The sequence below is a fragment of the Panthera uncia genome, chromosome A2, assembly GCF_023721935.1.
Source record: "Panthera uncia isolate 11264 chromosome A2, Puncia_PCG_1.0, whole genome shotgun sequence".
Taxonomy (NCBI): domain Eukaryota; kingdom Metazoa; phylum Chordata; class Mammalia; order Carnivora; family Felidae; genus Panthera; species Panthera uncia.
This window is the reverse complement of record NC_064816.1, coordinates 162562920-162578583: the sequence shown is the minus strand read 5'-3', so window position 1 is coordinate 162578583 and position 15664 is coordinate 162562920. Positions and strand designations below refer to the sequence as shown.

At 44.2% G+C, this 15664-nt stretch overlaps 1 protein-coding gene across 11 annotated transcripts in view; it reads left to right on the top strand.

Moving 5' to 3' along the window:
• NCAPG2 (non-SMC condensin II complex subunit G2) overlaps positions 1 to 13975 on the top strand; it is a 68337-nt gene extending 54362 nt beyond the window's left edge. For 7 of the 11 annotated variants that reach the window (XM_049642200.1, XM_049642203.1, XM_049642202.1 and 4 more), the window contains 4 exons: positions 1659 to 1762; positions 2592 to 2692; positions 3860 to 3959; positions 10303 to 10693. In XM_049642200.1, coding sequence (XP_049498157.1) covers positions 1659 to 1762; positions 2592 to 2692; positions 3860 to 3959; positions 10303 to 10354 — 357 coding nt within the window. In that variant the 3' untranslated portion in view covers positions 10355 to 10693. Of the gene's footprint in view, positions 1 to 1658; positions 1763 to 2591; positions 2693 to 3859; positions 3960 to 10302; positions 10694 to 12235; positions 12545 to 13450 lie in introns of those variants that run through there. The other 4 variants (XR_007460165.1, XM_049642204.1, XM_049642210.1 and 1 more) reach the window with 4 other exon arrangements.
• The last annotated feature ends 1689 nt before the right edge of the window (positions 13976 to 15664 follow it).

The following is a 15664-nucleotide window of genomic DNA, read 5'->3' as shown; positions in this document are numbered from 1 at the left end:
TTTTTAAGTTTATTTATTTTGAGAGATTAAGAGCAGGAGCAGGGGAGGGATAGAGAGAGGGAGAGACAGAATCCCAAGCAGGCTCCCTCAGTGTCAGCACAGAGCCTGATGTGGGGCTTGATCTCATGAACCATGAGATCATGACCTGAGCTGAAATTAGGAGTTGGACACTTAACCGATTGAGCCACCCAGGTGCCCAATATATTTGGGTTTAATTTGACCGTTTTGATGTTTGTTTTCTATTAGTTCCCCTACTTCTTTTCCTGCCATTTCTTGATGAAATGGCAGTGTTTGCACTGTTCCATTTTATCTTTTCTGTTGACTTTATTTATTTTTTAACGTTTATTTATTTTTGAGACAGAGAGAGACAGAGCATGAACAGGGGAGGGTCAGAGAGAGAGGGAGACACAGAATCTGAAACAGGCTCCAGGCTCTGAGCTGTCAGCACAGAGCCTGATGCAGGGCTCGAACTCACGGACCGCGAGATCATGACCTGAGCCGAAGTCGGACGCTCAACTGACTGAGCCACCCAGGCGCCCCTCTTCTCTGTTGACTTTGTATTGTCCTTTGTGTAACAGTTCTAGTGGTTTCTCTGGAGATTTTAATATGCATATTTAACTCATGAGTCTCCCTGCAGAAATTACAGTGTGCCTGTACATTTTAAGTCTTGTAACAATGTTCTTCCGATTAGCATTCTCCTGTTCTGTGCTCGTGTTATATATTTTACTGCTACATATGCTAAAAATCTCAAGATTTTTATTATAACCAGTCAATAATCATTTGTCTGTATCACAAATGCATTTACATTTAAGATGTACAGCATTTTAATGAGAAACAGCTATTTCATACATAAAGATGATTGACTTTAATATCCAAATTAGTATTATGAATCCTCCAGTGGGCGTATGGAAAGGCTGATTGAGGAGAGCTGTGTAGTCACACCTGATAGCTAAGAAGTAGGTGAGAGCCAGTGGTGGGTGTATGAAGGTGAGATTTGAAATAAAAGCATAACCTCCCCCCACCCCGACTCCTCTCCAGAGCAGGGTTCTGGATTTAGTCTTTCCGGGGAGCCATTTGCACGTGCAGTTTATTCACCACTGATGGATGACTTTAAACTTGTAAGGTTGGTGATAAAGGGCATAAATCCAGGCAGAGTCCCCTTCATGCATCCAGACCAATGTTACTCCACTGCGGGTGGTTCTCTTCCTCTAGAGGACACTGGCCACGCCCGGGACCTGCTGGGTGGAGGCCTGGGACGCTGCTCAAAGCCCTGCAGTGCCAAGGACGTCCCACAGCAAGGAATTAGCCAGTCCGAGATGTCAGTTGTGCTGGGACTGAGAAATCCTGATTCTAGATGAGTAGGAATAGCAAGTTAGACTCACATAAAAACACATTATTTACAGAACATGATACCACATTAAAGGCTATTTGACAAAAGTTTTGTCCATTGATGTATGTATCTTTTTACTTCTGTCTGATGAATAATATGCACCTGAATATAAAATAGATTAATCATAATTACTGTAGACATTTCAACAGTTATTAAAAATTATTCTTTTGGGTTTCTGGATGAAAACCCATAGCAGTATAAAACAAGTAACTAGCCCTGTCTCCATTTCAATTTAGAAATTACTGATCTGTCTGGAACTTCTTTCTAGGTTTCTGATGCAGAAGAGCTCACCCCGCCCGAGGGTCTTTCAGACCTTCCGCCATTTTCAAGGTGTTTAATAGGAATAATAATGAAGTCTCCGATTGTGATCAGGTAACCATGCTCTCTTTATTGCCCTGATCTCCTCACTTGGACTGTGAGCTCTCAGTAGCTTCTGTCTATTCTTTGAGCTCTCAGAATTTCTCAAAGATGCATTTTTCCATGAGAAAAGTGTTTCATATAGTGTTCTCTAATCAGCAATTAAAACCAGTTGCATTTTTTTAAAAATTTGCATTATACAAACAAATTCTAATTTTCTATAACATCCATCCATCCATCCATCCAAATAGTCCCTGGTTATGCTTTTCATAACTAAAATTCAGCTAGAGGGAAACATTTAAAATGTTAATGTGTAGCAAATACTTGTTCCTAAGTACACTCAGAACGCTTGACTAGGTTCAGCACTAGTGTGGTTCTTTGGGTACGTGCTGTCCCTGTGTCACTTGGCTGCAGTTCCGGGTTTGTTGTGGCCCAGGCAGGACTGATGGAGTATGGAAGGAGTGGTTTTGCACTTGCCTGATACCTGAGGGACTATAATAGCAGATACATTCAAAATGAAAACTTTAAAAAAAGCGTCATATTTAGCAGCCATAAATTATATTTCAGTGACATTGAATCTTTTTTGTGTGCATTGTGGGTATACAGAGTAGCTTTTTTTCAATTACCAAAATGTCCCCATTCTCTTTCTGGCAACATCATGTGATGTTAATATCTTACCTGTGTGACTTGGCACATTTACAGCGAACGTATTAGAAGGTTTAATCCACGTTACCTGAAAGCTAGAATTCATGGTGGTTGATGAATCTTGGCTGTGTTAGTCCTCCTATAAAGTTTTAGGATATATACTATAGAATAATTCCAGATATTTATTAATTTTTTGCAGGTCATTTTTAGATGAATTAAAGGCGTGTGTTACTTCTGATGATATTGAAGGCATTGTGTGTCTCACAGCTGTTATGCATATTATTTTGGTTATTAACAAAGGTTGGTTAAATGTTCTCTCATACTGTCTGGGATATTGCTGGGTGTAATCTCATACAGAACTGTTATGGAATGTTTGGGAATTCGGTTCCATGTTTGTGGCATCCCCTTTCAGTCAGACCCTCCCAGCTCTTGTAGCCTGCTCTCCCATGCTCTGCACAAACAGTGTCTGCTGGGTTTCCTCTGCTCAGCTAACCCTGTACTAGCCTGGAAACCAGCTGGCTCACGCTTCCTAATGCAGTCCTGTTCACCTGTCACCTTTCCCCACTGGACCCATTACATGTCCCTCTTTGTGCCTCAGAATTGAATTCCTGTTGGTTTGTCATGTGTTACCTATGTTTAAAGTTCTGAATTTATTTTTGCTAATGATGGTATGTTTTGGTGTTAATACTTAATGAATGTATCTTCTGTTCTGCTTAAGCCTTGCACTTGCCTTTTCTGAATATCCCAGCCAGTTGAAATAGTACCGGAAAAATAATTGGAGATACTTATAAAATGCTCATCTCAGTATAAAATGCAGTAATCTCCCTGCAGGTTACCATTAAGTTTCTGAATTTTTTGCTCAGCTTTACTAATGTTGAAATGATTTTCGAAGACATAACGTGTTACAGATAGAGAGTGCTTCTAGGGAGATAGGCACTCTCCGTAAGCCTGAATGCATGGCGTGCCTACAGAATCATGATAACACTTTGTGACTAGCGTTACCCAGGCTGGGCATCAGAAAAGACTTCTAAGGGACTGTCACCCAAGTTGAGGCCTGGAGAATGAGGGGAAATTCTCCACGTGAGGGGGTGAGGACAGGGGCTGGGGTGCTGCTGAGCACCTAGTACTTAACAGGTGCTTAAATATTTGCCACACTGATGATGACTCTGAAATGTGGCAGTTGTCATCTCTGATGGAGGTACAGGTGATGGCATAGACAGAGCTCATGGAATTGTCCACTAGAGCTGTCCCTAAGGGCTGATGAAGTGCTTTCAAAAATGTCCACTCCATCTTTTCACATCCCTGTGAGGGGATGATTCCTGTTCCACAGGTCAGTGGGTAGATTAACTCGAAGGGTGGGGAGGCTCATTCTTCTGGAACTTGTGCCCATATCGATAGCAGAGTATGCTTACTTTTGTGTGCCAGTGTTAAAATCGTTGCTCTGTCTTTACTATAACTTCCTCTTAGGTAAACAGAGAAGTTCAAGAGTGAAGGATGTTGCAGCCACTGTTCACAGAAAACTGAAGACGTTTATGGAGATCACCCTGGATGAGGACAGCACGGAGAGGTAAAGCACTAGATGTGCTCCAGGCACGTTTGCTGAGAGCTGTGGGTTCCCTGCCCGTCCGTTTGAGATCACGTTTTCATTCCTGCTGCTTACAGCCAGGCCGTGAGGAAGAAGGCTTGCTTGGGAAACCCCTTGGACATATGTTTAATTTACTCCCTGATTTTGTCTTCAAAAAGAAAAACAAAATTGTCATCTCGTAAATTCTACTCCAGAAAAGTAAAGGCATACAGGCTTATTTTATATGTATATACAAACCAGACAGATTATTTTTGGTGGTTTGCTATGTTTTTGAAACTGTAGGCATTTCTCAGATATAATTGCTCAGTCCCCAAGCGTCCACAATGAGGATGGGAAAGGTCCCTCCATAACTTTGAAGAGATACTTGTCATTTCTTCATTCCTGGGGGGCTTGTTGGTGCCACAGGGACTGGTCTGAGGAAGGTGTTCATTGGGCTCCTGCAGCCGAGTGCCTTTGTTGTTACGTACCGTTTTTGACATGCTCTGCAACTTGCTGTAAACTCTTGTTATTAGTTTAGTTGTTTGATTCTCCGGCCAACCACAAACACTGTTTTTCTTGCTGTTTTCTGAATTTCATAAGGTTAAATGTTAATAGAGCTCTGAACTTGGTAATAGTTTCACGCATGCCTGGGAAAGTACTTTTCTTAGTCACTTTCTCCTTTGCAAAAAGGCCTTGAAAACTCTAAATTGCTAAATTATGAACAAAGACAGTTTTATTTTTTTCTTCCTATCTGTATACCTTTGTACCCTTTCTTTCCTTCCCTTACTACATTAGCTAGGACTTCAGTGCTTTTCAGTTGAAAAGCAGTCATGAGAAGGGGCGTCCTTGCCTTGTTCCTGATCTTAGTGGGAAAGCTTCTATTTTCTCACCATTAAGTACGTTAACTGCAGATATTTTGTGGGTGTTCTTTACCAAGTTGAGGACGTTCCCTTCCTAGTTGACTGAGGGTTTTTATTCTGCATTGGTGTTTGATTTTGTCAAACACTTTTTCTGCATCTACTGATAGGATCATATGCTATCATATTCTTTTTTAGTCTGTTGATATGATGGATTACACTAAGCAATTTTTTTTAGTTTTTTTTTTTTTTTTAAGTTTTTTTTTTTTTTTTTTTTTTTTTTTTTTTTGAGAGAGAGAGAGCAAGTGGGGAAGGGGCAGAGAGAGAGAGGGGGACCGAGGATCTGAAGCAGACCCTTTACTGACAGGCTGACAACAGTGAGCCTGATGTGGGGCTCGAACCCACAAACTGTGAGATCGTGACCTGAGCCGAAGTTAGACGCTTAACTGGCTGAGTCACCCAGGCTCTCCTATACTAAGTCATTTTTGAATGTTGAACCAGCCTTGCATACTTGGAATAAATCCCAGTTGGCCGTGGAGAAGTTTTTATACACTGTTGTTATTAATTGTATGCAGTCGATTGATGGTGCTGTTGAGTTCAACCATGTTCTTAATGATTTTCTGCCTGCTGGATCTGTCCATTTCTGATAAGAGGGGTTGTGCTTTATATCTTTTGTGATCCTGATACCAGGTGCACATGAATTTAGAACTCCTACATCTTCGTAATAAATCGACCCTTTTATTTTTATGAAGGGTCTCTCTTTATCTCTGGTAATGCTTTCCCCATAAAGTCCATTTTGTCTGCTATTAAGACAATTGTACCAGCCTCCTTTGGTGTTTCCTGAGTGTTTGTGGCATTCCAGTCAGAAGGCAGAACCACACTGTGACCAGGACAGGGAGGTCTCCATGTCAGAAATCCTTCTCAGGGTGTTGGTCGAAGAGTTACTGGCTGGTGGGAGTTAAAGCGAACTCCAAAGCATAGAGGAAAGGCAGATGTGAGGAGCACCTTTGCCCCAGCGCTGAGACTGCTCCCCAGATGGAGTAGTCCTGAGGCCGTCTGGCAGAACTCGCTGGAAATCCAAGCTCTGGGGGCAGGGGATCTGCTGGAACCAAAGCTGGAGCCCTCTCCCAGTCCCGTGAGCTCGTGTGCTGCTTTGGTCAGGCGGATGCTGGCTGGGCGGCTGCTCTGTGGGGCCTGGTGGGGGCAGTGGGCTGAGGTGCCACTTGTGCCGTTGGGGTCTCCTGGAGGAGGCGGGGCTCTCTGCAGTGGTCAGAACCGGGAAGAGAAAGCCCCCATGGACCAGGCATACTAGCACCAGGCCTTGACAGGGTATGGAGCGGGGCACTGGAGTAGATGGGGATTTGCAAGACCTCGGTCATGAGCAAGGGGAATGCGTTCAATTATGTGCTTCATCCTAAAGACTATTGAATATTTACCATGTGTTTTAATAAGGTCGAGTTTGCAACTGTATATTTGAAGGAGAAACCCAACAGACTCTAGGTTTCATGAGCTTGTTTTATTTCTAGACACTTACGGGGAAGAGGGAATTGATCTTCGATTTGGAGGAAATGAGGAGTGTTTGTATATTTCAGAAAACACGTGGCAGCATAAATATTTTTACCAGGCGCATCAGAATTACAAACTGTAAATGTGATAAGGTATTTTCATAGGATGTGGTAACAATCTCAAGTCCAAGCATTTTACAAGATTTTTTTGCTTTTAGAAATAACATTTGCAAGGATAGGGTTTTTTTTTTAAATGTTTACTTATTTTGAGAGAGAGACAGAGCGTGAGCAGGGGAGGGGCAAAGAGAGAGGGAGAGAGAGAATCCCAAGCAGGCTCTGTGCTGTCAGTGCAGAGTCCAATGTGGGGCTTGATCCCTCAACCATGAGATCATGGCTTGAGCTGAAATCAGGAGCTGGATGCTCAATTGACAGAGCCACCCAGGCGCCCCTAGAAATTTCTGAAATTTCCACTTGCACAGGGTTTTAAGGTGAGTATTTGTATCATGTTATATTGAGAGGAAAAAAAAAGCCTTAGAAATTCAAACTTCACACTGTGGAAAGTAAAGGATATTCAGAGCTGATAACTAACTGTTGGCAGAGTTCTTCCCGTTAAGGAGGAAACATCCTAAAAAAATAGGTATGGACTATGAAGCTTGGGCTTCTTAAATATGCAAGAAACACACTGTAGAAAAGCCAGTATCTTAAAAAAAAAAAAAAAAATCAATGTAGGGGCACCTGGGTGGCTCAGTCAGTTGGGCATCTGACTTCAGCTCAGGTCATGATCTTGCTGTGTGTGGGTTCGAGTCCTGAGTTGGGCTCTGTGCTAACAGTGCAGAGCCTGGAGCCTGCTTTGGATTCTGTGTTTCCCTTTCTCTCTGCCCTTCCGCTGCTCATGCTCGCTCTCTCTCTCTCTTTCTCTCTCTCTCAAAAATAAATAAAACATTCCAAAAAAAAAATAAGTAAATGAAATCAGTCTAATGGAAAATAGACAAGATTTAAGACTAAATTTGAAAATGTTACTGATTTGATGTTGGGGTAGATACATTAAGACAAGTCAGTATCTTTAAGACTCTGGTGGAAACCACTGGTCCAGTTAATAATTTAATCAATGGGGCATTAATTCAGAAGTGAACATTTTCTTAGTGATTATACTACTTTTCTCTCTAACAGTGCTAGTATTTCGTTACCTGGTCTGTTGGGTACTAAATAAAAAATGCTTCTCATTGCACTGCACCTGCCTCCCCCAGAGTAGCATCCTGTAAATTGGACTTAGTCTCTCAGGAGGAACGGTGTACATTTGCCAGCATGCTGGTGCCTTTAAATGCCGAGTATGTTATTTTTATTACTTTCGTGAATAGTCTGAAAATAGCAATAAATATACAATTAGAAATTTTAGAAGTATAAAATTTCCTAGGATTCAGGCTATATCATGAATTTTCCCACTGAGTAAATGAATTGTAATCATATTATAAGCAAGTTATTTGCCATATTAATTATGACCATATGTAGGCAACTTTGATAGTGTTATATGCAATCCCCAACATGAAATATTGTTATTAGACCTTGAAGGAAAGGAGTACTCCCTGAAAAAAATCACCTCTTTTTTGTTATCAAGTATTGATGAGTAATATTATTTTATTCTCCTGCATGAAATTTTAATAGTCTTTTTAAAATGATTTTGGGACTGGATGCTTTTTATAGCTCATTTAAAAGCATGCTTTTATCATCATCAATACCCAGTGGACCTTGGTGTAGATAATTTAAAACTATACGTAAATAAAGACCGGCCTTGTTTGTCTTATTAATTGTTTTTCTCAGAAAATTGATTTTGTCTGTTCCTCCCATGGCTGTGGTCACATTGGACTTTCTTCAGCATGTGAACACAGCCTGCCGTAGTCAGTGGGGCCTGATGGTGGACAGGGTTGTGAAGACTCGGCTTCTGACATATGTTTAAAGACTATGGGACTCAGGTGGGCGAGCACATCGCTTGGTTCATATGTTGTGTCACACCTGAGAACCCTGGCCCAGGGAGGTAATTTGACTAAGGCTTGCCACCATTCCTTCCAGCTTGCTGCTGTGGTGGTGGCCTCCACAGGCCTGTGCCTCTCAACCGTTCACCGTCTCAGATCTATCTGCGGCGGCTGTGGGGCTCAGACATGAGGGTAGTGAGCAGTGAGAAGCAATCAGAGCAGCCGTTACTCAAGTAACAGTGGTGGGCCAGCCGGCCAGTTAATAACAAGAGTCTTCAAAGAAAAACTCAGTTATACCCCAGAAGGAGGATGGAGAGTTGAAACCCCTAAATTTAAAATGTCCCTGACGTTGTGGAGAGACGTCACTGTTGAGACTCAGATTCAGATAGTCTAAAAGATGTGGGTGGCTCAGTCAGTTGAGCGTCCGACTTCAGCCCAGGTCGTGATCTCACGGTTCATGAGTTTGAGCCCCACATCAGGCTCTGTGCTGACAGCTCAGAGCCCATTTCAACACTCTGTCCCCCCTCTCTGCCCCTCCCCTGCTTGCGTTCTCCCAAATACAAATACATATTAAAATATCGTGTTGGAAGAGTATCTCAGAACACAGACTAGATACTGAAGAAGATGAGTCATGGGTAAAGACAGATGAGAAATAAACCCAAGAAAAGCAGTAATTCAGCAAACAATAGAAGATTTCCCAGTGGAAGAAATGTGTAATTTTAAAAATTCTTTTTTTGTTTGTTTCACTAAATTCTGTGTGGAATAACACCTAAGTAAGTCTGAATAAAATTACTGAATTCCAGGGTAAAGAGAAAAACCTCAGAATTTCTCTAGATTTGTGCTGCCCCTGCACCGGCCACTTTGTTACTTGTGGAAATTGACAACATGAGATGTGGCGACTCTGAGCCGTGGCTCCGAAATGAGATACAAAGTAGGCCCTGGGTTCAGAAGATGGTGTGAAAAAAAACATTGTAAAATATATCAGTGTGTGTGTGGCTTCAGAGTCAACGTGGGGCTTGAACCCACAACCCTGGGATCAAGAGTCGGATGCTTTGCTCACTGGGCCAGCCGGGCGCCCCCCTCCTTTGGGTATCTTGAGTTAAATAAAATATACTAAGATGAACTTTACCTTATTCTTTTGAGCTCTTTTAATGAGGCAACTAGAAAATTTAGTTATGTGCCTGTTTGTACTGATACTGGACGGGGCTGTTCTAGACCACGTGGTTGGTTAGTCTCCGTGGAGAGTGGGACCCAGGCAGACGATAGCTGAACGATGAACCTGCTGAAATGTCACTGAGGCTAATGGTTGGTACTTGTGTCTGGGGCCCGCATACTCTCCGAGGGTAGTGCTTGGGACCCTCCAGGTTAGCAGGTGGCAAAGGAGGAAGGGAGCATACCTGTGTGAGGTCTGCCCGGTAAGGGCTCCCATGTGAAGTGGATCCTTGCAAGGCTTGGGGCAGTGTCTTGAGTGGGGTCAGCCCAAACCTGGCTCTGTTGGGTGGGGAGGAGTATCTAAGGGAGGGCCTGAGGAAGTGAGGTGGGTCTAAGAGTGATTGGGTCTAAGTGTCATTGTAAGAGCAAGTCTTGGGGTAAATCGTTTTCATTTATCTTGTGCTTTTGTGGAAGGAAACAAAGCCCATGATTGTGAAAGGCACTTGACGTGTTTATGAGTCTGCTGTGGCTCCGAGTAGTGGTTTAGATGCTCACAAATGAGAGTACTTCTGAGTACATGAGAGTTCACCTATGGAAAACTTGGCCTGGTGAGCACATTTTATTGGGCTCTGAACTGCTGCTGGCTGTGGGAGCAGTGATGACGGCTCTAAGTGCTGATTCCTCGTGATGGGGATTCGTGCTCCATTTTACGTGAGAAGCAAGTAGCGGAAGTTACTGATTTATTTCACTCTCTCTGAGCATATATTCAGTTGCAAACCATTTCTAGTTTTATTTTGTAAAAGTGTATGTTTGGGTATTTTGGTCATTGATTTGTTATTAATTATCTTTCTTTGCGTGTCAGGTTTCTCTATGAATCGTCATCGAGGACTTTGGGAGCACTTCTGAATTCATAACCAACCTAACATCTTTGGTCGGGTGAGAACAGAGGAAAAGGACTTCGTGAAAATGAACTGAATGTGTATTTTCCTAGTGTTTCTAATGTTGATAATCTGTGTCATAGGAGTGGGACTTACTTGGGGAGTTAGAAGCAGGAAATTCAAAGGTGGTTAGGTTTTTGCCTGGTGCCTGCATGAATAATATATTTAACGTAAAGGACTCTAGGTATTAGTGGTGTGGAAACCCGTGGCGCAAAGGGGGAAGAAACACTTTTCTAGCAAACTTGGTTGTTTTAAAAATGACTTTTATATATATAATATTGCTTGAGACTATGACTAATAAAAGCAATGACAACATCTGTTTGTGTACTTTATTTAAAAATCTTAGTATGTGTCTTCCCCTTTAGAGACAAGGGTTGAATTGTGCCAAGAGTAGAAGGTGCTAAGAAGAGGGTGCCAGGTTCAGGGGGAGGAGCCATGGGGGGTCCTGTAGAAGCCTCCTCTCCTCGTCTTGATGCTGCTTTGCTGGATGTCAAGACAGGCCGCTGGCTCTAAATATGAGTGACAGAGAACCGAGTCCTTCGGTCTGAAGGTGAATCACTGGTATCTTTTCTTTCTGAGAGCTGACATGGTGTCAGCAGAGGGCCAGGTCTGTGTCCATCTCCCTGTTAGCCACAATTTCTGCATTGTGACAAATGCAACGGGAGACCGTCTTCATTTGCTTACTTGTGTCCTCTGCCCCAGCTAAAAGGTAAAGAGCAAGTTCACTGCCTCTGTCTCTTGAAGAAGATCCAGAAACAGACTGTTAACCACAGTTATGAGCGGTCAGGGTAAGGGTTTTTTGAGGGATAATTGAGAAAGGGGAGTTAGGGGTGCTTATTTTAGCTAATTTTGAACATAAGACTTTCTAGACATCTTTGCCAACTAAGACATATTCTGTATTGGTGAATGTAATTTTTTTTTTTCTTTCTTGCCCTTGCCTGTGTTTGTTTTAGTATTAAGAAATGAGCCGAGGGGCGCCTGCCTGGCTCAGCTGGTGGAGCATGTGACTCTTGATCTCAGAGTTGAGTTTGGGCCCCACACTGGGGGAGATTACTTAAAAATCCTTTAAAAAAATGAATTGAAGAATGTTCTGTCTTTCTATATTCCTGGAAGAGTTTGTGTAAGATTAGAAATAATTCCTTGGATTTGTTGTTAACACTCAACTCAATCTGTCTGAGCTGAGTGTTTTCTTTGTGGGAAGAGGTTAATTAGTTTTTTAAATTTATACATGAGTTTTCAGAATAGTCAGGTTTTTCTCTTTTATCTCGTGTCAGTCTTGATGGGAAAAATAATCCAATTTGTGAAAAAACATAATTCAGTTTTTATTGGGCCAAAAGAGTTCATAAAATCCTCCTCTGGGCATACACCCTGGAGAAGTTCCTGTGCACAAGCACGAGGACCCTCGGAGCTCCAGTGTCTGTAGCAGCCGGGTGGAAATAGCGCCGACTCCCTTCTGGGGGTGGGGCAGCCGTTGCTCCTGCTCCATGGGGATGGCGGGACACGGCGGACGGCACCTCAGGGAGCGTGATGTTGAGGAAAAGAGCAAGTCATAGAAAAACAGTGTGATTTCCTTCTGGAAAGTTTAAAAACATGTAAAACTGAACACTCTATTGCCTATGTTCACACAACATCTCAATATACTATTATTAATATGTATTGATAATATATCAATAAGCAAGGGAAGATAACAAAATTCAGAACACAGTATGGCAGGGAAAGTTGGGAGGGTGTGTGAGATTCTTCAGAGGTTACAGTAGAAATAAACTGGAAGCAGGTATTTGCGTGCTCATTTTACTGTTCATAACCTTATACATGTTATATTCTTTTGTATTCAATATTTAACGAAAATTTAATCAGCTGTGAGGAAGAGAGAGCATACACATCTTTGTCAAAGGATGTGTTTTCAACTTGGGAGCACTCAGACACGGATCTCTCCAGCTGTGAACACTCCACTAGGCCAGCTCCCAGGTGCGTGGAAGAAGTGATGGCCCCACAGTGAAGATGCCAGAACCACTGTGCAAACCGTGGAAGGAGGCTCAGAGAGGTGCATGTGCTGGTGTGGGCTCTACACAGGGCCACAAAACCCACTGCAGGGCTACGTTCCATGGGAGGACACTGCTCACTGAAGCCAGATGTCTACCCTGGGGACAGGCTGATGGTGAGATAGGCCGTTATGGAACTAAGCTCTTTGACAGCCATGAGATTACAGGGCCCTGACCAAGACAACCAGCTGGCGGGAAGTGAACGTCAGACGGGTGGAGGCAATAATCGAAAAGAAGACAAGGCCAGAGGTCTTGTCCCAGCCCAGGAGAGTCAGAGAGGGCTCTGGAATGCAGCGTCCCACAGTAGATGGGCAGTAAGGAGTCTGGTCAGTCTCTACCACCCAAGGAAGTCAAGTGGCCCCAGTGAGAATTCTCATTCTTTTGTCCGGGTTCCAGACCTGAGCTGTGAGTTACCAAGAGGCCAGGTACCCCAAAAGAAGGAAGTGTATGTAGTTCTGTCCCCAAAGGGGCCTATGACCAGAGATCCTGGGGCTCTGGGAAAAGGTGATCCCCGAACATTGTAAAGATCCTGGGTGTGAGCTGACACGGGTGCGGGACGGCCCTGGGTTCCAGGTAATAAATGGAGACTGGCCCGCTGGCCTATGAGGACATGGTTGTGCAGAAGGCCACATGGAGGCCTCAGAAACAGCCCCGCCCTCCTGAGCCAGCAAGTGAAGCATGACATCACATCCAACAGGAGTGATGGAAACAGGTGCCACAGGGAAGAGCTGAGGAAAATAGGTGGGCGGAGCCATCTCCTTGCCTTCAGCTCATGGCTTGGCTCCCACAAAGCCAAATAGAGCCCGGAGGACAAGGTGGATGCTGCCACCCCAGGTGTTAGCAGCCGTGACATCTCTGCTCACGCAGGCCAACCTGGCCCCGGACTTGGAGTGGATGGTTTCTGAATGGGCAAACATCTTTTCCATCCTTGGAAAAGAATATTAGGGACATTTGGCATTCATATGAAATGAACAAAAATATATATAGTTTTTCCCCAAAGTCCTGTTAATCTTCTCATCTTCTGTCACAGTTCCGAAGAAATCCTGCTATCTGGACACCTTGCTGGAGGCCACCAGCTAGGGCATCATGCTGAATCAGGCCGTGTGAGCAAGAGGTGGCTGGGCATGGGGGTTTTAAAGTGTGCTGCGGATTGAGAGGTAAGCCTGGGTGGTCACTGTTGTTCATACACATTGGTCTGGATTCCTCATGGCCAGTGAATGGCCTGAGCTAGTGTCCTGGGTGGTCAGCCTGGTCAGTAGTATAGGCAAAACACGCAGGAAGGTTCCACAGCACAAGCCTCACAAAAGCGCCCTCCAGGGATGAGGCACCAAACAGCGGAGACATGGTGTGACCAAGTTGGTCATGGTTGGTGCCACCGCATCATCAGCCACACAGTGCTAGCTTGGTGGCATGAAACCCGCCACAGGGCAGGGGTGGGGGCTCCACGTGGGCCCAACACTAAGGGCTCCCACTTCCTGAGGCCTGTCTAGTGCCGCCACCACCCAGTGGGCCCCTGCCCACCTTAGAAACAAGGCCCTTGTTACGGGACTGTCTCTAGCAGACTAGTCAGCCCTTTGCTCACTGCAGAGCTGTGAAGAAGGGTGACTCTTTAAAAACTGTTCTAGCACAAAACATTTAAACTATAAGTTGTTTCTAAGGTGAGAACTATTTCTCGAGGTAACCCTCAGAATTGAATAATAAGAAAACGAGGAGGAAGGCTATACCACCTTGTTTAGTTTGAAAATATTCCGTGTAAAATGCAGTGCCCCTTTGGGACCACTGATGGCTAACCGGTGGTTTGTTCTTTGCATGAGAACTGAGAACTGGGGGCAGGGCACACGGCATTGGCTTTGGACAATGGGTCACGCTAAGTGTCAGTCGAGCGAAGGCCTCTCATTCCCTGTGCTCCTGGAGCAGAGAGTGGCTGTGCATGGCGGGCTAGGGTTCAGCCTGCCTGGTCCCATGTGGAGCACGTCCTGTACACGTGTCCAGGAGCACATGCTTCCTGAGGTCTCTGTGGCTGCCTCTCACAGGCCCAGGTTCTCATGGATGTTCTGGCATCTTTTATAGCTAACTTGTGACTGAACCACGCTTCTTTCTAAAATAAAGGATATTTCCGAAGGATTAATTTCGGCAGAGATGTCTTAATTCTGCTGCTAATGTGTTGTAATAGGTGGCTTTTCTGTCATGTTGCAGCCTTTTTTTGGTATTTTTTCTAGGAAGGGAAATTTCCTGATTTACATTTCTCTAGATTCCTGGCACCAGCATCTGACAGGGAGTCCTGTGTCCCTTGGGGACATCTCTTCAGCCTCTGTCACTCATGGCACATGAAGCTCCTTCCACTGGTGACACAGCAAATGTAACAAATGTATTTGAGAAGCACACGCAGAATGGTTTCAAAAGGGTTCTGAATCTCCTGCCTCCCAGACGGACAGACAGACAGACGGGCGTGGCAAGGACAGGCGTACGAAAGAAAACACGAGTCAGGCTTCCAATTCTTGCCCGTAAATCAACTCTCACGATAGAACGGACTCAACACTACGGCCTCTCCAGGTTCAGCTGAGGCAGTGTTTACCCCAGCTCCACGGTCGTCCCGTGAGTATCACACCTCACGGCGCGTGCTGGCCCTGTCTGCACAGCAGCCCACGCTGGTCACCCCCAAGTGGACTTAACACTGAGTGGTAGCTCTTGCTCTCCTTGTGGAAGAAAATGAGTTTTATGGATGATAGTTTCCACTCAAATGCACATTCTCCCGTCTTGCCAAAAGCCCATGTTGATAAGTCTCTAGGGTAGATCATTTTACGAGATTTTTCTGAGATAAACATGGCATGTGGGATGCGTGCTCACTGAGGGACCCTGTGGTAGTCTGGGTAATGGCCCCCCAAAATATTTGTTACAGGTGCACCTGGCTGGCTCAGTTGGTGGAGCATGCACTCTTGATCTTGGGGCCATGAGTTTGAGCCCCACGATGAGTATAGAGATTACTTAAATAAATATATATGTTTATATATCTGTATATTACTTAAATGTATTTGTTATAATCCCTGGAATCTGTCAATATTACCTTATATGGAAAAATAGATTTTGCAGATGTGATGAAGTTTAGGATCTTGAGTTGGGGGATGTTACCCTGCTTTATCCGGTGGACCCTGGTGCCATCACAAGTGTCCTTATCAGGGAGCCGGGGGCTGATTGGTCACACGCACAGAAGGCAGATTTGACCACAGAGGTGGAGACTGGAGGG